The following is a 16,160-nucleotide window of genomic DNA, read 5'->3' as shown; positions in this document are numbered from 1 at the left end:
CCAGGGATTGACTGTGTTATTAGTGATTTGTCTCTGTCTGTCTCTGACTCTCTTATGCACGTGAACACACAAATGTGTTCTCCAACATGTTAAACACACACACAAACACACACACACTCACACAAGTGCAAAGCTTTTCTGCTTCAGTATCCCGGTAGTCCAGGACCACAATTTAATGAGTGCACATTGAGGCCAAGGAGCACACTGGCGTGTCTTTCTTTCCAGCACACACAGCTACTTCCCCTGGTTTGTTTATCTGTCCCTGGTGAGTGCTCTTTATGCCAGCCAGGGCGCTGTGCTGGGGCCGTCGCTGGCTGCGGGAGCCTGTAATTAGGAGCCAGGGATCCATGTAGGTTGTGGGTCGCTGGTGCAAATTAGCGCCTGGCTGAGCCCCCTCTTCCCCGTCCCCTTCCGCTGTGCACCGGAGCCACGCTCCACAGTCATCTCCCAGGAGGCACAGAAACGGAACAAAATATTGGTGCCAGCAAAATAAAGCTGCTGCCTTAAATTCTCCAAGTTTGCATGATCTTAATACGTTTGAGTGCGGGAACATTTTCCATGTCTGATCCACCTGCCGTCTTTCAGGCATTTTCTACTGACTTGTGTGTCTGTTGACCTGTGTGTCTGACAGCTCTCCAAGCCGGTGCCTGAGACTCCTGGCTGTGCTGCAGTCGAGTCGTTCCAGTCCTGCTTGCGGCTACGTTACTATGGAAAATGATGAGCTTTCTACATACTATCAATCTGGGAAACGAACAGAGCGAGTGGGCCATTTTGATGTCAGAGGGTGCGAGGTAAACTGAAAAACAAAAGCACTGTACGATATATGATGCCATTCGGTATAAAAGCAATACGCATTTTCAAGGAGTGTGTACGAGGTTATCGGACTGAGTCACGGCCAGGCCGTGTGCACAGTGCTGCCAGTTCTCCCATCGCATTGGGTCCGACGGATAAGCAGTCCCACTTGCCACGGACTGAGACTGAAACCCTTGTCCTGTGTTCCTGTGTAATATGCTGTGTATCAGTGACTGGTGGGTCACACTGCGTCGCTGGGCTGCTTTCTGTGTAGCACTGCAGTAGTAGATGTACCAGAGTTCAGGGGTCCCACAGACATCTCCTTTTCTTCTCTTTCTGTCCCTCCCTCCATCTCTCCCTGTTCTCTCCTCTCAGGGTCTCTACACTCCATTTTTTAATCTCCCTCCGCAAATCTCATACACACGTTAAACAATTAAGGAGGACAGAGGTGATTAAGAGTTTTCCCTGTCAGGAAAGTGAACTGTGTTGAAATTAATTACATTCTTGGTCTTATTATATCGCAAAGATTTCCCCTCTCTCAGTAATTATGAACTGTCTCTGCGAGACACCCGCTCCCCGAAGGTGTGGTGTCGTCCCGAGCTACTTAAATCTCCTCTCTCTATCTCTGTGAGCCCTTTAAATCCCCTCCTCTCCCTCGCTCTCTGTTCCACTTAGTTCAGTTCAAAGTGGCTCAATTATCATGCCAAAAATAATTCTTTCAATTCCACAACTCTTGAAAATATAGAGTTGCATTAGACTAGAAATAGTACGTAGACTGCAGATAGGACTTCTTTTACGACTGTGCTAAAGCATTTATGCTTTCGACACATTCTTTCAGTTTCCTTCCAGGAAGCGCAAGTTTTATAATCCTAACCCTAGCAGGTATGACGATATCTGCTGTGTGTATCTTATGATGCATATGCACAATGCGCGCTTTTTCTCACGTGTGCACACTTTTATTTACGTTTGTACACACCGATGTTTATTCAGAAACACGGAAAGGTGGACCAACTGATTTCCAGCGTAATTTTTCAAAAATATCTTGACATAATAGTAATTTTGGTTTACATACATAACATTTTTTGTTTTATTAAACAAAGCACCCTATGGAAAAACAAGACATGAAAACAGACATGCAGCGTTGGAAGGTGGCACGGTGTTTACAACACTTCCTTATCAAAAGCACCTACAAATATTTTTTACTGTTATTACTAAAGGTTTTATGTTAGCCAATATCACTTCAAATATTAAAATATTGTAACAATTTCACAATTTGTATTCCTCTGCTGGTTTTTCTTTATTTTTTTTTGCAGTTCAGGAAATCATACTGAAAAAAATAATGCTGTGATGCACTGGACTGCCACGTCATTCCAATATCCAGTCATCCAAGATCTGTGAAGATGTGTGGATGAATTGCGCGATGGCTCTGACTTTGACAGAAATAGTACTGTGTTGCCTTTTTGATAATGGCTTCTGGGATTTTTTACATTTTATATAGTTTTTTTTTTTTTTTTTTTTGCGTGTGACTAAGTATCAGTTACTAATTTGGACTGGTGGCGCTGGAGACAGCAGGAAGGGAGGAGAGGAGAGAAGGCGCCGGAGATGTGAGCAGCACGGTGGTGCAGAGTGTCGGGAAAACACACAGGGCACTTTTCCGTGTCACTTCCCGAGAAGAGCGTCACGATCACCTTAAATGTACCACCTGCTGATTAAAGTCGATGAGAACGTCACTAGTCCAGCAGTGCCTCGACCACGTGCGGCGTGCCCAGGAAGCTACAGCTCATGTTTATTTTCTGTTCTCTTGAGTTCTGGCCCGTTTTCTCTTTCTTGGAAAAAAAAAACAGGTGGTATAGTTAAGAAAACATGAACGCCTCATAAATAATGAAAATTCCCAGACTTGCTGTTGGTCTGGACCCCGGCCAGCTATTATTCATGGCGTTTGGCTCAGCAGAGGCTCTGAATGAGGGAGCTCAGGCAGGCCATGTCTCCCTTTAGATGCTTGACCTTAATTTGTTGTGGGACAGAGCGGGTGTGCGAAAGGAGCTGGGAGCAGCCCGCGGCCCTCAGCACCTCCAACCTGAACGAGCGCTCGTTTCGCCGCACGCTCCTTCAGCCAGTGAGGCGGCCTTGTGGAAATCCATACGAGGTGCTGCAGCCATGCAGCCTCTGCAGCACTTGTACACTTCTGCTACTGGACATTTTAGATTCACATTTAAATCCCGAACTAAGATCAAATAGGGCATCCCAGCTCTTGAGCGTGCTGTTCCTTTCCTGCTATCTAGGACTGGGTTTGTCCTAAATGTGTGTACAGTGCATGTGAGAGAGGTGTGAGCTACATTACACACACACACATATGCCCTGAGGGCTCCACTAGGGATTCTGTGCCATTAAGGAGGGGGATATGGTGGTGCAGTGGCACAGTGGTGCAGCGTTTTTGACCATGTCCTGCTCTCCAGTGGGTCTGGGGTTCAAGTCCTGCTTGGGGTGCCTTGTGACAGACTAGCATCCTGTCTTGGGTGTGTCCCCTCCGCCTCCAGCCTTGTGCCCTGTGTTACCAGGTTAGACTCTGGTTCACTGCAACCCTGCTTGGGACAAGCAGTTTCAGGCTGTGTGTGTGTGTGTGTGTGTATACACACACTCTTTATAAACCTGCCAAGAGCTATGTACATGTGCGGCATTCTTGGAGCACATGTATGTGTTGTATTGATGGGTGGAATAGGCTAGTGCTCTGTTACTGTACTGCACTGGTGAGCCACTGCCATGTGCAGATATGCAGTGCATCTGGCTTCTTGTGATGTCTTTGAGTTTCACATTTTTTTTTATGTGTGAATGTATGCCGTTAGGTTTTTTTCTCTTAACTTGTCCCAGCAGCCCCTTTTTCTTCTCTTTTTTTGACACCCTCCCTCCCTCTTGCCATCTTTTCTTCTGCCGGCATTGACTTTTTTGTGAGTACTGGAAGATTCTCTTGTTACATGTTGTCATGCCAACCCAATATTTTTTCTATCCCATGTTTACCGCATATAAGTATGTATGAGCACCACACATACGAAGGCGCTGCTCGGTTGTTTCTCATCGCAATTGTAGCGTAAATAAAATCCGCCTAATTTCTGGAAAACCTCTTCCAGTTTCATCTTAATTGCTTGTCTGCTGGTGACATTCCTGAGACAAAAATGATTAAACAATTCAGTGTCTTGTCCTCCATGATGTATCAGGACGGCGCCTTCCCCCACACGCTCTCCCGGTCTGCTTTTCGTTTCCTCTCATTCTCATTGCTCTCTTTGTAAAGGTCTATATGTGTGTTCATGTGAAAGCCCGATAGCGTGTCTGAACTCTCATTTTCATTGCTAATTCCGTGCTACTCTCCACTACACGCTCACAAATGCAGAGCTCAGTGGATCGGGGTGCTGCGCTGTTGGTAAATCCCGGGGGTTCAGTACAATTCTGTAACTGTACGTCTTAAATGGTTTGCCGTGTTTCACATTAATGGCTAATCATTTTCTTCAGACAGTATTCAAGCTCATTACTGTGGTGACATCGCAGAACATGTGCAAGGGTTTGTTTTTTTTTTAACCAGTGAAATGCAGTTTGTCAGTTAATGGATCTCTCAGTCTATACTGTAAATCAACAAGGCAAAACATCTTGTCTTAAACTTGATTCCCTCAGCTTTCCTTTTGACAAGAACAAAAAAAAGAAAGTTATTCATCAAGATTTATTCTGAGTTCATTAAAAGCGAGAAACAAAAAATATCAAAGGAGACACTTAAGAAAATTAAACCCCCAGGATCCATAATGCTGTAATGAAAATGTGTCTGTAAATCATTTTCCGTACACCCGAGTTTAGTCTATGTGGAAGATCTTCATTGGTTCAGCCTGAACTGCCTGTCACACACAGTCCTGTATCCTTGCACCTCATTGGCTACCTTCCGTGGATTAGGGCGGGGTTGCATAGCATCCAGGCTCCGCCCTCTGAATGTGCAATCAAATGAACGCTGTAAGAAAACCCAAAGGACACGCGGCCTTAATTGAGTTGCTGGAGTGGAGTCAAAATTAGGAGGCCACGGCATAGTGACACAGGAGGTGTTGGAGGCAGCTGGACGTTAGCAGGGCCCTTTTGGAGGATGCAGGACGACGACACGGCCAGATCGCCCAGTGCCTCAGTGTGTGTGTTCACATACATTAGTGCAACTGCACTGTTGTGTCACATGGCACATGACAGCTGGGTCAGAATTCTGTCTTATTTTTTTTATTAAATGACATTTTATTACATACATTTTATGTTTGCCATGAATTACTTTGAAGGGGAAGTGTAATCTATAATATAGGTAGGCTACAGCCATTATAGTGTAGCAGGTACAAAAATAAATTTAGCTATTTTATGTCATTTAAATGTGTGAGGGGTCGGGGTGCGCTGCTGAGAGGTGAGAGTAGCATCTTCATCACGCTATTTAGAACTTTTTTTGGAGATCGGGTGGCGTGGTTGCCTACAGACCTGGGTGCTGCCAGCCCACAAAAACAGCTAATGCACAGTGACAAGCCGCGGTGTGCAGGACAACACAAGATAAACACGATCACCAAAACCCCACTGTGATGAAGAAATGCTCAATATCATATCGCTGCTCATTCATACACTTCTGTGTGCACTGTTGCTCGGTCTTGATGATGTATGATGTTGAAAAGAAGACATCCAACCACTTTAGAACCATATCAGGCACTCTTTCTTTTGAGAAATGAAAGCTGTTCAATTTGGCGTGGTGCCCTCTGTGTGGTGGGTCTGGGGTTCGAGCCCCGCTTGGGGTGCCTTGCGATGGACTGGCGTCCCGTCCTGGGTGTGTCCCCTCCCCCTTCGGCCTTGTGCCCTGTGTTGCCGGGTAAGGCTCCCGCTCGCCGAGACCCTGCTCGGGACAAGCGGTTGTTGACGATGGATGGAAAGTATTCAGTTTACTCACGAGGTAAATTAGACACTGCTCTGTAACTGTACCACACGCATGTATTTTTGCATAGCCGTGGCTGTTCATACGTGTTCGTTTGGACAGAGGATTGGTGATGCAAAATGTGCATCGGTGTGTAGGTATATGAATATGCGAGCTTGGAATTGCAGATACGAGTGTGTTTGCGTTTCAGCTCGCCAAAATCTAAACGCGTTACGAGAAAGCCTTTGTCCCCCTGGCATCGATCTCCAGCCATCTTCGTTATTCACAGCCTGTAATCATTACAACCTCGAACATCTGTGTCTTCCTCTCTTTCTATTCAGGCTTTCATTATGCACTTGATGTGATTATCGGTGGTTTGTCACTGAAAGAGGTAGAGCAACATTCTTTCTCCTACAGATGTTAGATTACAGAGTAGCTTCCTCTCTTCCCTTGTTCACCTCATCCTTTACCCCTTGTGCAACACACAAATTTTAAATTAAGCAGCAGAAACAATTTTACATATTTTACAAAAACAGTTACTACGGCTGAAACATTGAGATTTAGGTGCAGGGATGTGGTTGATGTAAAATTTAAAGTAGATATGAGCCAATATAGCATCTGTATCATGACCACGGCAGTTTAACCAAAGTTCGAGGACGAATTTGATTTGGTGGTTCACAGGATCCATGCAAAGATTTGCCTCCTGTCGACACACTTCAGTGCACTAATTTTTTAATGCACTCTTTGTTCTGTTTGCGGGAAAATGCCCCAAATTCCCAGTTCTGTTTCCTATTTTTTCCAGTGTTTTACAAGTGTATGTGTACCCATGATTGCACGTATTTGTGCACGTGGGACAGCTGGTAGTGCAATGGTTAGAGCGGTCTTTGGACTCAAATGTCACATGTTTGATCACCACCTCCAGCTGTAGTACCCTTGAACAAGGTACTTACCCTAAAATTGCTCCAGTAACATTACCTGCCTGTATAAATGGCTGTAGGTAGACTAACACTGTAAGTTTCTTTGGAGAAAAGCATCAGCTAAATGAATAAGTGTAAATATAATCATTGTCTCTACACAGTGTTGCACTGGTGGCATAAGGACAGCAGGTAGCATAGTAGTTAGGGACACCGACCTGAGACAGTTCACAAAAATGAGAAAAGGAGGTGGAGTTGTTTTTAAAGCAGACCTGATTTGCTGGGTCACACAAAGCTGTGTGAAAAAGTCAAGAAGATGGCACTTTGTCAACCGTGTTCTTTATGGGAAGTACAGTTGTGCTGAAAGAACTGCTCTCTTGACATTGTACATGCAGAGCTAATCGTTGTGTCCCTCTACAGGAAGGTGATCGAGGTGAAGATCATTGATGATGAGGAGTATGAGAAGAACAAGATGTTCACCATTGAGCTGGGAGAGCCCGTACTGCTGGAGATTGGACAAAAGCATGGTCAGTGAGGTGGGGTCTCAATGGGAGGCCCAGGGTGGATGGGGTCAACACTCCAGCTCTGCCGAGGGGCCTTTTCTATCAGCTAAAGACCAATACGGAGCTCTATAACAACCTTCATCGCCATCGGTGACGATGCTCCGTCTCCTCAATCTGTAACTCTTGGACCCAATTAAATGATGCCGTTCCAGGTCCCACACACATGTGGACTTAGTAATATTTCTAAGAGTGTTTGTCCATTGAGATACAAGTTTTACAGCTGCTTGACCTTCAAGCCAAAATAACAGTGGAAATCACTGCTACTACTAATACTTGTGAGTACTATTTACAGTGATGACAATGAAATCATACAAATCGTGGCATTATATATGTCAAATAAGGGGAACAGTCATATTTAATACGTTAAAATTACCAAAAATATACATTTGCATTAAAAGCATTGTACAAGCAGTAATGCAATAAAAGATGTTATCTATAGTGTTTGTCATTACAGTGAATAATCTGAAAGTGCTGTTTGAGTTCATAATTTAAATTTAAATGAAATTTAAATTAAATAAAAAATATCTGCAGGAAACAGACTTTGAAAAAGGCTAAATAATAAAAGCGAGCAAAACTTCATTCTTAAACAACTGACTGCACGAACGGTTCTGTTTTGTTGATTTTGTGATGATGATGATTTTTGTTTATGGGTGTCTCTAATGAAAATCATTCTGCTCGGAAGTGTAATAATGCTCTCTGCAGGATCTTAGCAGATTCCCTCGATGCATCACACATGTACCTCTGGTGAAGAAACAGTGGGCAAAGCAACAGGGTCCGGAGTGCAGGGATTTAGAAAAACCTGGCAATAAGATTTAAAAAAACCTGGCATGAGAGTAAGTGAAAGGAAGAATAACGAACAAAGAGGACATTGATTTAAAATGAAGGCTATGTAAAGGCAAATTTGCAGAAAACATACTTTGAAATTCATGCGCATGAACCCTTTTACCTAAATACGACAAGGCATGACCTTATATTACCATAAAAAACACTTAGGTTTGGAATAATGGTTAATATCTGGAGGAGAATTGAATAGGAGCAGGAAATAATTGGTCTCATTGCCACTTGCTTGTGTTAGTGCAGAGTTTTCGAATATTTTGGTACAAGTGCACATTAATTATACAGTGCGTTGGCATTGCTGCTGTAATTCAATATATGCCGTAGTGCTGTTCCGTTATCTGCACCACTGTAAGAATTTATTGGACACTTTCAGACATAGAACAGAATAAATATGCATTTTGATTCTTTACCGTCTCTTCCTTCGTTCTTTGTTGGCAGTTTCAACCACTGCCCAAATGCCCCTCCACTCCCACCCCTCCTCCTCCTCCCGAGCCCCCATCTCCCGGTGGTATTCCTGTTTTTTAGATGATGTAAGGTTTTGAAATTGGAGCTCGTCTGCAGTCTGTCCGGACCGTTCACATCCATGTCCAGCCGTGGCCACACAGCTGCTACGTGCTGAGCATTTTCAGCGAGAATGGGTGCAGGGAAGGTCGCAGAGCCAGCTGGCTGACATTTCTGTCCCGCGTCACGCTCCTCTTCCAGGGGACTCCAATGAAAACAAGCCGGTGGTGGGAGCTGAGGAGGAGGAGGTGGCCAAGATGGGCTGTCCCAGCCTGGGTGAGCACACGCGGCTGGAGGTGGTGATCGAGGAGTCATACGAGTTCAAGGTATGAAATTAGAGGCAGTGAGGTGTCTCTGTGCAGCAAATGCTGGACAACAAACAAGCTGCTGGACCCCTCCCAACACACAAGTGATGATGAAAAGCTAATGTTAACAATGATTTCATTCTATCAAAGCAGAGGAACACAGAGAGGAAGGCTTTCTTTTTAAAACAGATTCTTAATTGCTTCCTGAACCTTTAATGACATCAACTAAGGTCGAGGTATTTTTCCTCAAGGTGGACAGCAAGTCACATAGAATTCTCACCCACGTTAACTGCTTTCCTGTTGTGGAGACTATCCTGGAAGTATAGAGCATTAGGCTAGGCAGGGCACTCCCTGGAGGGGATGCTAGTCCATCACAGTGTAGCCACACACTCAACCACATCTACTTTCATTCATTTAGCTGACACTCTTCTTCAAAGCAACTTACAATGCTTCAAAGCTTCTTCTTCAAAGCCACTTACAATTTTTTTTAAACAGCTGGATAATTTTACTAGAACAACTTTAGGGTAAGCACCTTGCTCAAGGGTACTACAGCAGATTCAAACCCGCGACCTTCAGATCCAGAGGCAGCAGCTCTAATGACTACACTACTGGCTGCCCCTCATTACCCATTACATCTAATCTAGAGTCACCAATTCACCTAAAAACATACATTTGTAGACTATGGGAGGAAACCAGAGCACTCAGAGGAACCCCCTGTGAAGACAGAGAGGGCAAACAGTCTCCACACAGACTCTACAGGTATGGAACCTATACCCAATCCCACAGTCCAGGCACCGTGAGGCACCTGTAATACCTGCTGCATCACTGTGCCATCCTTGGAGAGTTCTGTAATTTTTTAATTCTTAGTCTTTTTGCTCCTTATTGTTCCGTCCAACTCCGGATCGCCGGTTTTCTCTCATTGGGAGCCTATCTGGGTAGGGAGGGCAGCAGCACCGCGAGGCACGGCATCGGGCAGATCTTTCATACAGTCCATCCCCACAGCCCAGTTCAGAGCTGCTTTTAGCTCTAGAACAACAATTCATTACTTACCTGTGGAAATACTCAGCAGAGCAGCATGATATGGTCACGCAACCAAAAAACAGGATTAAGAGGAATTCGGCCTACCAGAGATGAATATTCACGCTCTGCTGGGAATGGTCCGAGGACACGCAAGTGGACATACTGACCGGAAGCAGCAACTGAGACTCCTGGGACAAAGACGTGCTTCTGAGGAAGAGGAAGCACAACAAACACACTGACTAACATGTATGGGGTCCACAGGGATCTCCTTGAAGGAGCGCCCATGAGAAGATCATACAGTGGTCTTCCTCTGAAAACAAGAAGCGTTGTAGTCCGGAATAAGTGGGCTTCCGGCAAGAGCACATATCCAGGATGGATTAAATTAAAAGGCATTGTTTAAACGTGTTTTGCTTATATGCATTGCAGGAGTAGATAAGTTGCATAAAGAGATTCAAATGTTGATGTTATGTAAGTGTTCCTCCGAGATGATTGTTGATACGAGACGTAAGTGTTCGCATGGCTTATTGAGCGTACGAGCACTCAGCCAGGGACGCACTTTGAGCCCTGGTGTTTGTGTGTAGAGCACGGTGGACAAGCTGATTAAGAAGACAAACCTGGCACTCGTGGTGGGCAGCAGCAGCTGGAGAGAGCAGTTTGTCAGTGCCGTCACAGTCAGCGCAGGTCAGTGCCCCCCCCTCTGCCCACGTGTCTGTATGCACGTCAGTCCTCCTTCCTTACTGTCCTCCGTACCACACGTTGTCCCTCGCTCTCACCATGGGCGTGACCCTTCCCTCTGTCCTTCAGGTGACGACGATGAGGAGGAGAGCGGCGAGGAACGCCTGCCCTCCTGCTTCGACTACATCATGCATTTCCTCACAGTGTTCTGGAAGGTTCTGTTCGCCTTCGTGCCACCCACCGAGTACTGGAACGGCTGGGCCTGCTTCATCGTGTCCATCTCGCTGATCGGAGTGTTGACGGCCATCACCGGAGACCTGGCCTCCCACTTCGGCTGCACTGTCGGCCTCAAAGACACGGTCACGGCTGTGGTGTTTGTGGCCCTGGGCACCTCCGTACCAGGTCTGCCTCTTCTCGCACCCTGCGCTGCCTTCTGTGGCTCTCCTCTCTGTCACCCACGAAAGGCCATTTTCGAACATGACTCTTTTTCTTCTGAAAACAATTAAATAGTCACATGCCAGAAGTTGGAACTACGCTGACGCAGTTCCCCCCCCAAGCTTATGAGTTCATGGGAACGTAACAATTATGACAAATAATTCTGCCTTTAGTGACTTACTTAAATAGTTCATTAAATCATCAGGTCATCAGGGAAAGTTCTGACACCTTAAACTATCTGAAAAAATGAAATAGTGTTTTATGCCTCTAATTCCCGCTTTAAAAAGTGAAATTCGGCACAGTCTCCATCATATGAGCCTACATTTATGATGTATTCAGTCTGTCGGAATATCGAAGCAGTTTCGCCTGCACAGAGGCCATACAACTAATGCTGATGAAGAGAATCATAAGCGTAATGGCTTCCTCAACCGTCCGTTTTTTGCGCTGGAAGATTATCGGGTCATGTTTCCTTTACTCAATATTATTTCACGGTTTAGGCAATTTTATTTAAATGGATGTTTCACATTGGAATATTTTTTAAACAAGAAGAGAGCTCCACACAAGATGTACTTCTAAACTCTCCCGCTGGTGTGTGTGTGTTTGTGTGCACGTCGATGCCACTGTGCAGACAGGTGTGCCAGCGGGCTCCATCTTGGCTCTCGGCCACTTCTCCCCCGCTCATCTCGGGGGGCTGTAGCTGTGCGAGGGTCTGAGGGAGACCCATGTTCCTCGCTAATTAGGAGGTCGGTGTTTGTTTAACGTATTTGTGCTGTTTGTTTTCTACCCCCTTCCCACCTTCAGACACATTCGCCAGCAAGGTGGCGGCCATACAGGACCAGTATGCAGACGCCTCCATCGGCAACGTCACAGGCAGCAACGCTGTCAACGTCTTCCTGGGCATCGGCGTGGCTTGGACCATCGCCGCCGTCTACTGGCGCACGAAGGGCAAGGAGTTCCGCGTGGCGCCGGGTTCTCTGGCCTTTTCCGTCACCGTGTTCACCATTATGGCCGTGATGTGCGTGTCGGTGCTGCTGTACCGCAGGCGACCCGGTGTGTCCGGAGGAGAACTGGGAGGGCCCCGGGTGACCAAGCTGCTCACCACCCTGCTCTTCGTGGGCCTCTGGCTACTCTACATCCTGCTGGCCTCGCTGGAGGCCTACTGTCACATACCAAGCTTCTGAGAGCACCGCTCACCCCAGCCCTCCTCTCTGTCGGCAACAAACCGCTCACCCAAAAACTCTCCTGAACCTCCCTTACTCTTGTTACTATGTTTTTTTTGTATTTATTTCTGTTGGTATTTCAGAGAATGATTTTCTTTGTACTTCTTTGCCATTTGAAATAGAGGGCAGCTCTACTGCGGCGCAAGCTGAGTCTCGCAGGAGCTTCGCTGAGACCAGAGCAACGCCTTGGCTTGTGTGGTGCAAGGGTGTGCTTGCTATCGACGCGTGTTTTTATCGACAGCTGCCCCTGTCGTAAACTTCCACGAGTCTGCATTGGACAGATTTTCTTTCAGTCAAGGTGAAATCTTTTTCTAGGTTATACGGTCCCTCACCGCAGTACCTTCTGCATCTTTTCAGCTAGAAGACAGCGAAACTTAGTTGCAATACAAAGCAGAAGCAAAATTCTTCCTTTTCTGCCCCAACAGTCTCAATCCAGCCTCCTTTTCAAGTGTCATGTGCTTGTCTTGTTGTGAAACTGTGAAGAAAATAATTATTTGACGAAGAAAGGAACTGAGGGTTCTGAGAAACGGTGGATAGTGGGAGGGGAGTGACAGCGAGTACCGAACACACTCATAGCTGTCAGTGGACTGGATCGGCGTCCTGGGGAAGTTAACTGGTTGACATGACCGCATCACGGGCACCATAATCGAGAGCAGTAGACCTTAGGGAGGGCCTTATGCAGCACAAAGCTGTTCTATCTGAAGGTGATTGTTGTGATTACTGTATATTTTGTCTGTATTTACTGTGTATTTACATGACTCTTCTGTGTATTAGAAAAACGAGCAGACGTTCGTTTAGGCGGAAAAGAACAGCTAAGGGAAACTCAAAACAACACAGTACGAGATCCGTGACCCCGACCCCTTCCTTAATGGCTTTTTTGTCACAGAGGATGTGATGCAAGGTGCAGTTTTCATATGTGGGACTTTTGCATGGAACACATCAAAATAACACGCTCTACACGATTTTTCCATATTGCTACAGCATTGACTTTTCAGTTTTTATTTGTTCCAAGTAGACGTTCCTATAGCAAAACATTGAAAAACACACAAAGCAATACTGAAATGAGGGTGTATGTTAGCCAAACCAAGCTGCTTGGTAATACTAGTGCTCACCTACATCGGTCTCTGAACCAAACTAGCTCCACTTCTGGCCTCCGGGGTCTGGGGTGCGATGAAGGATCCTTTTGAACTGAACCATTGCTTCCCCACACTGACCACGGCAACCCGACAACCCAGTCCGAGAGTCCAAGAGTCCAAGAAAGGCTCTCTGTCAAAGGTCTCGTGCTTGTCGACGGGCAGGGAGCTCCTCCCGAGAGCTGTGTGATCGGCTGTGAAGTTGTCAAGAGTGTGTATCTATCTGAGATCTTTATAAGCCATGCATTCTGAACCCTTCAACCCTACTTCCATTTACCTTTCAGGTACAAATACCCCATGGTGCTGCTTTGGAATTGGCTTCGTGTTCAGGGAAAGCACAGGGTTGAGAGGCAGGGTTTCCAGAGTGGTGGCTGCATCGAGGTCCTTGTTCCTGGTCAACAGCAAACTCACATGGCAGTCGGTCCCACATGGACACCCGCCCTTTCGGAGCGCTCATCTGCATTCTCCAGGAAATGCCCTCCGTCTTCGGTGTTTATTGTGGCCATGCTGCGTCCCGCTGTTTCCGGCGCCGGAACGGCCCAGTTCGGTGCCAGTCCAGTCCACGTCGTCAGTGAACTCATCGCCCACGCAACATGTTCCTTTTCTGCCAAAAGAACCTACCGACGCAAGCAAAAATCCAACAAAATTGCCTTAAATTTACAGAAATTGAAAACCCAGCCCGAGAACAAAAGTGGACAGTTCTCTAGTCCCACTTGAATCTCTGCTATTAGACTCTCTAATTGGTCATTAACGCACGAATGGTGGAGGGAACGAGAGTTGGCCGAGTCATCTCTACGTGTGGATACGACATCTTTTTCCATGGAATTCACCGTACGCTCCATATATTTCCGTTCTCATTCCGAAAAGGGAACATTTGTCTCATTAAATTAGAAGAAGCAGCCGAAAACACATTTTCAGCTCGAGTATTTATATGGAGTATTTACGTACCAGTACTATTTATTATTTCAAGTGAGAAAGTGCGCAGTTAGTGTATTTTTAGACCCTGCGGTTGCTAGGCAACCATCTCCAACAGTCATTGTCTTTCTGTCATTATGTTGTCTGTCTGGGTGGGGGGGCTGCTAGTTGTAATCTCCTTATAAGGCCGTCCTTGTCGCTCTCTGACCGTCTGTAGTCATTGTTAATGAATTAAAGCGGCGCCCTGTTACGAAAAATCCCTCAATTGGATTCTGCAGCTGCTTTGGCGCTGGGGCGGAGGGGGGTGAATTATCAGGCCCCTGTTTAGGGGTAGCCGTGGAGGTGGGGGGGGTGCCGGACCCACCCCTCTAGATCATCTGTAGCACGCTATCAGAGGGCTGATGCGGGACCAGGCTGTAGTGCGCTGTCGCTCTCTTACTCTTACAATCAGTTTGTGCGAGCGCGTGAACGTATTTCCCTATCGATATGTTCCTTAATGTAATGACCCCCTGGCCGGCGTCCCGACGCCCTAATCCAATCGAGGAGAGCGGAGTGTCCGAGCGGCTCCGACGCGATGTCCGACAGCCGCCCGAACGAGGGGGGCGGAGGCGCACGCGAGGCTAGCGACACGCGCAAACACGGCGGGTGGCCGCTTGCGTCGGCTCGATCCCGGCGCCGCTGCCGGACGTTGGCCTCTCTCGGTACAGCCGGGGGGGGGTTTCCTGCCGAAACGCCACTAGCGCGGTGCAGGTTTTGTGCGGGTTTAGAAATTCCGTGAAGAAACGGGCCTTTTCGCCGCATCGTTACCAGTGTGTTTCCCTCAACGACTCTGTTATGCCTTTAATCGGCCCGTTTGCTCCTGAACTACTTCGGTAAATATAAAACTATGTAAATGCGTAAAGTGCTAAATCGTAAGCTTTGTACGTTATTCTTGTGTCTACTAATGGGTAGTGAGTGACTAGATTTAGGGTTGGGCTAAATAAAAACCACATTGTGTGCTTGTGTGTGTATACACACACACACACACAAACTATATACAGTATATGCATGAAATATCTGAGCAGATCGAATCGGTATTGACAGCGCGAGTACTTTCCTGGGCTAAACACGAGCGCGATTGAAGGACGTCCACTTTCCGCGTTTGGATTCCGTCCTCGGAGTCAGAGGACCGCGGTCGATCACCCGCCCGTCAAGTACGAAACTTCTGAATGTACGACAGCCTTTTCAAGTGCGCCTCTGTGACGGAGTGGCCTTTTGCCGTGATGCTCTGCGTTTTCATTCCACGTTACGGGAAAGTTACCAGGTGGTTCGTGCTCGGCCGGAATTCCTCCCGTTGGCCGGTGCAGTCGTGCCGCAGGATCGCTGGGTATCGGGGCCAGAATGCAGATGCGGGTCACGGGGTCACGCCGAACCGAAGGCGTCGCTGCGCTCATCGTGCACCGACGCCATTTCTCGCGGATCGGAATCGCTTCTTCATTTGCAGATACACGCAACGCGCTTCGCAGGACATAGACGACACACGGATTAACTTACACCTTTTCTCACTTAGACCCAAATGTTGACATTTTGCTCTGATTGCTTCATTCGATCATATCTATTATTGATTATGAAATCCAACTTCACAGCCCCTTTTTTTTTTTCTTTCTTTTTTTTTTAAAATCACCAAGTGCTTTCAATCTGCAATTTTCGTTATTCTAGAAAGATAGTTGCGGTTTCTGTTTCAAGGTTTATCCAGAGCCTGGGAGGGTGATTAGGTGCAACTGCTGAATTGAGACATTTTGCTGTCTTTCGACAAAGTCCTGGGACTCTTGTGTGAATTTGTGTGTGTGTGTCGTTGCATGTCTCATATTCCAAGTCATTGAAACTCTTCAGCGAGATGTTAAACGTTGTACTCAAATATTTTTAAAGTATGAAAAATTACCTTTTGTTTACAAAGAATAA

General features: G+C 46.5%; 1 protein-coding gene across 1 annotated transcript in view; it reads left to right on the top strand.

The window, feature by feature from the left end:
- Positions 1–13,118, top strand: part of slc8a4b (solute carrier family 8 member 4b) — a 55,095-nt gene extending 41,977 nt beyond the window's left edge. Inside the window, exons 5-9 of the mRNA XM_018737162.2 lie at positions 7,036–7,142; positions 8,718–8,842; positions 10,423–10,522; positions 10,646–10,918; positions 11,753–13,118. Of these exons, the coding sequence (XP_018592678.1) occupies positions 7,036–7,142; positions 8,718–8,842; positions 10,423–10,522; positions 10,646–10,918; positions 11,753–12,132 (985 nt within the window). The 3' untranslated portion in view covers positions 12,133–13,118. The remainder of the gene's footprint in view (positions 1–7,035; positions 7,143–8,717; positions 8,843–10,422; positions 10,523–10,645; positions 10,919–11,752) is intronic.
- Positions 13,119–16,160: the final 3,042 nt, after the last annotated feature.

The sequence above is a fragment of the Scleropages formosus genome, chromosome 13 (assembly GCF_900964775.1).
Source record: "Scleropages formosus chromosome 13, fSclFor1.1, whole genome shotgun sequence".
Classification (NCBI taxonomy): domain Eukaryota; kingdom Metazoa; phylum Chordata; class Actinopteri; order Osteoglossiformes; family Osteoglossidae; genus Scleropages; species Scleropages formosus.
The sequence above is the reverse complement of the archived record's forward strand: the minus strand, read 5'-3'. Positions and strand labels throughout refer to the sequence as shown.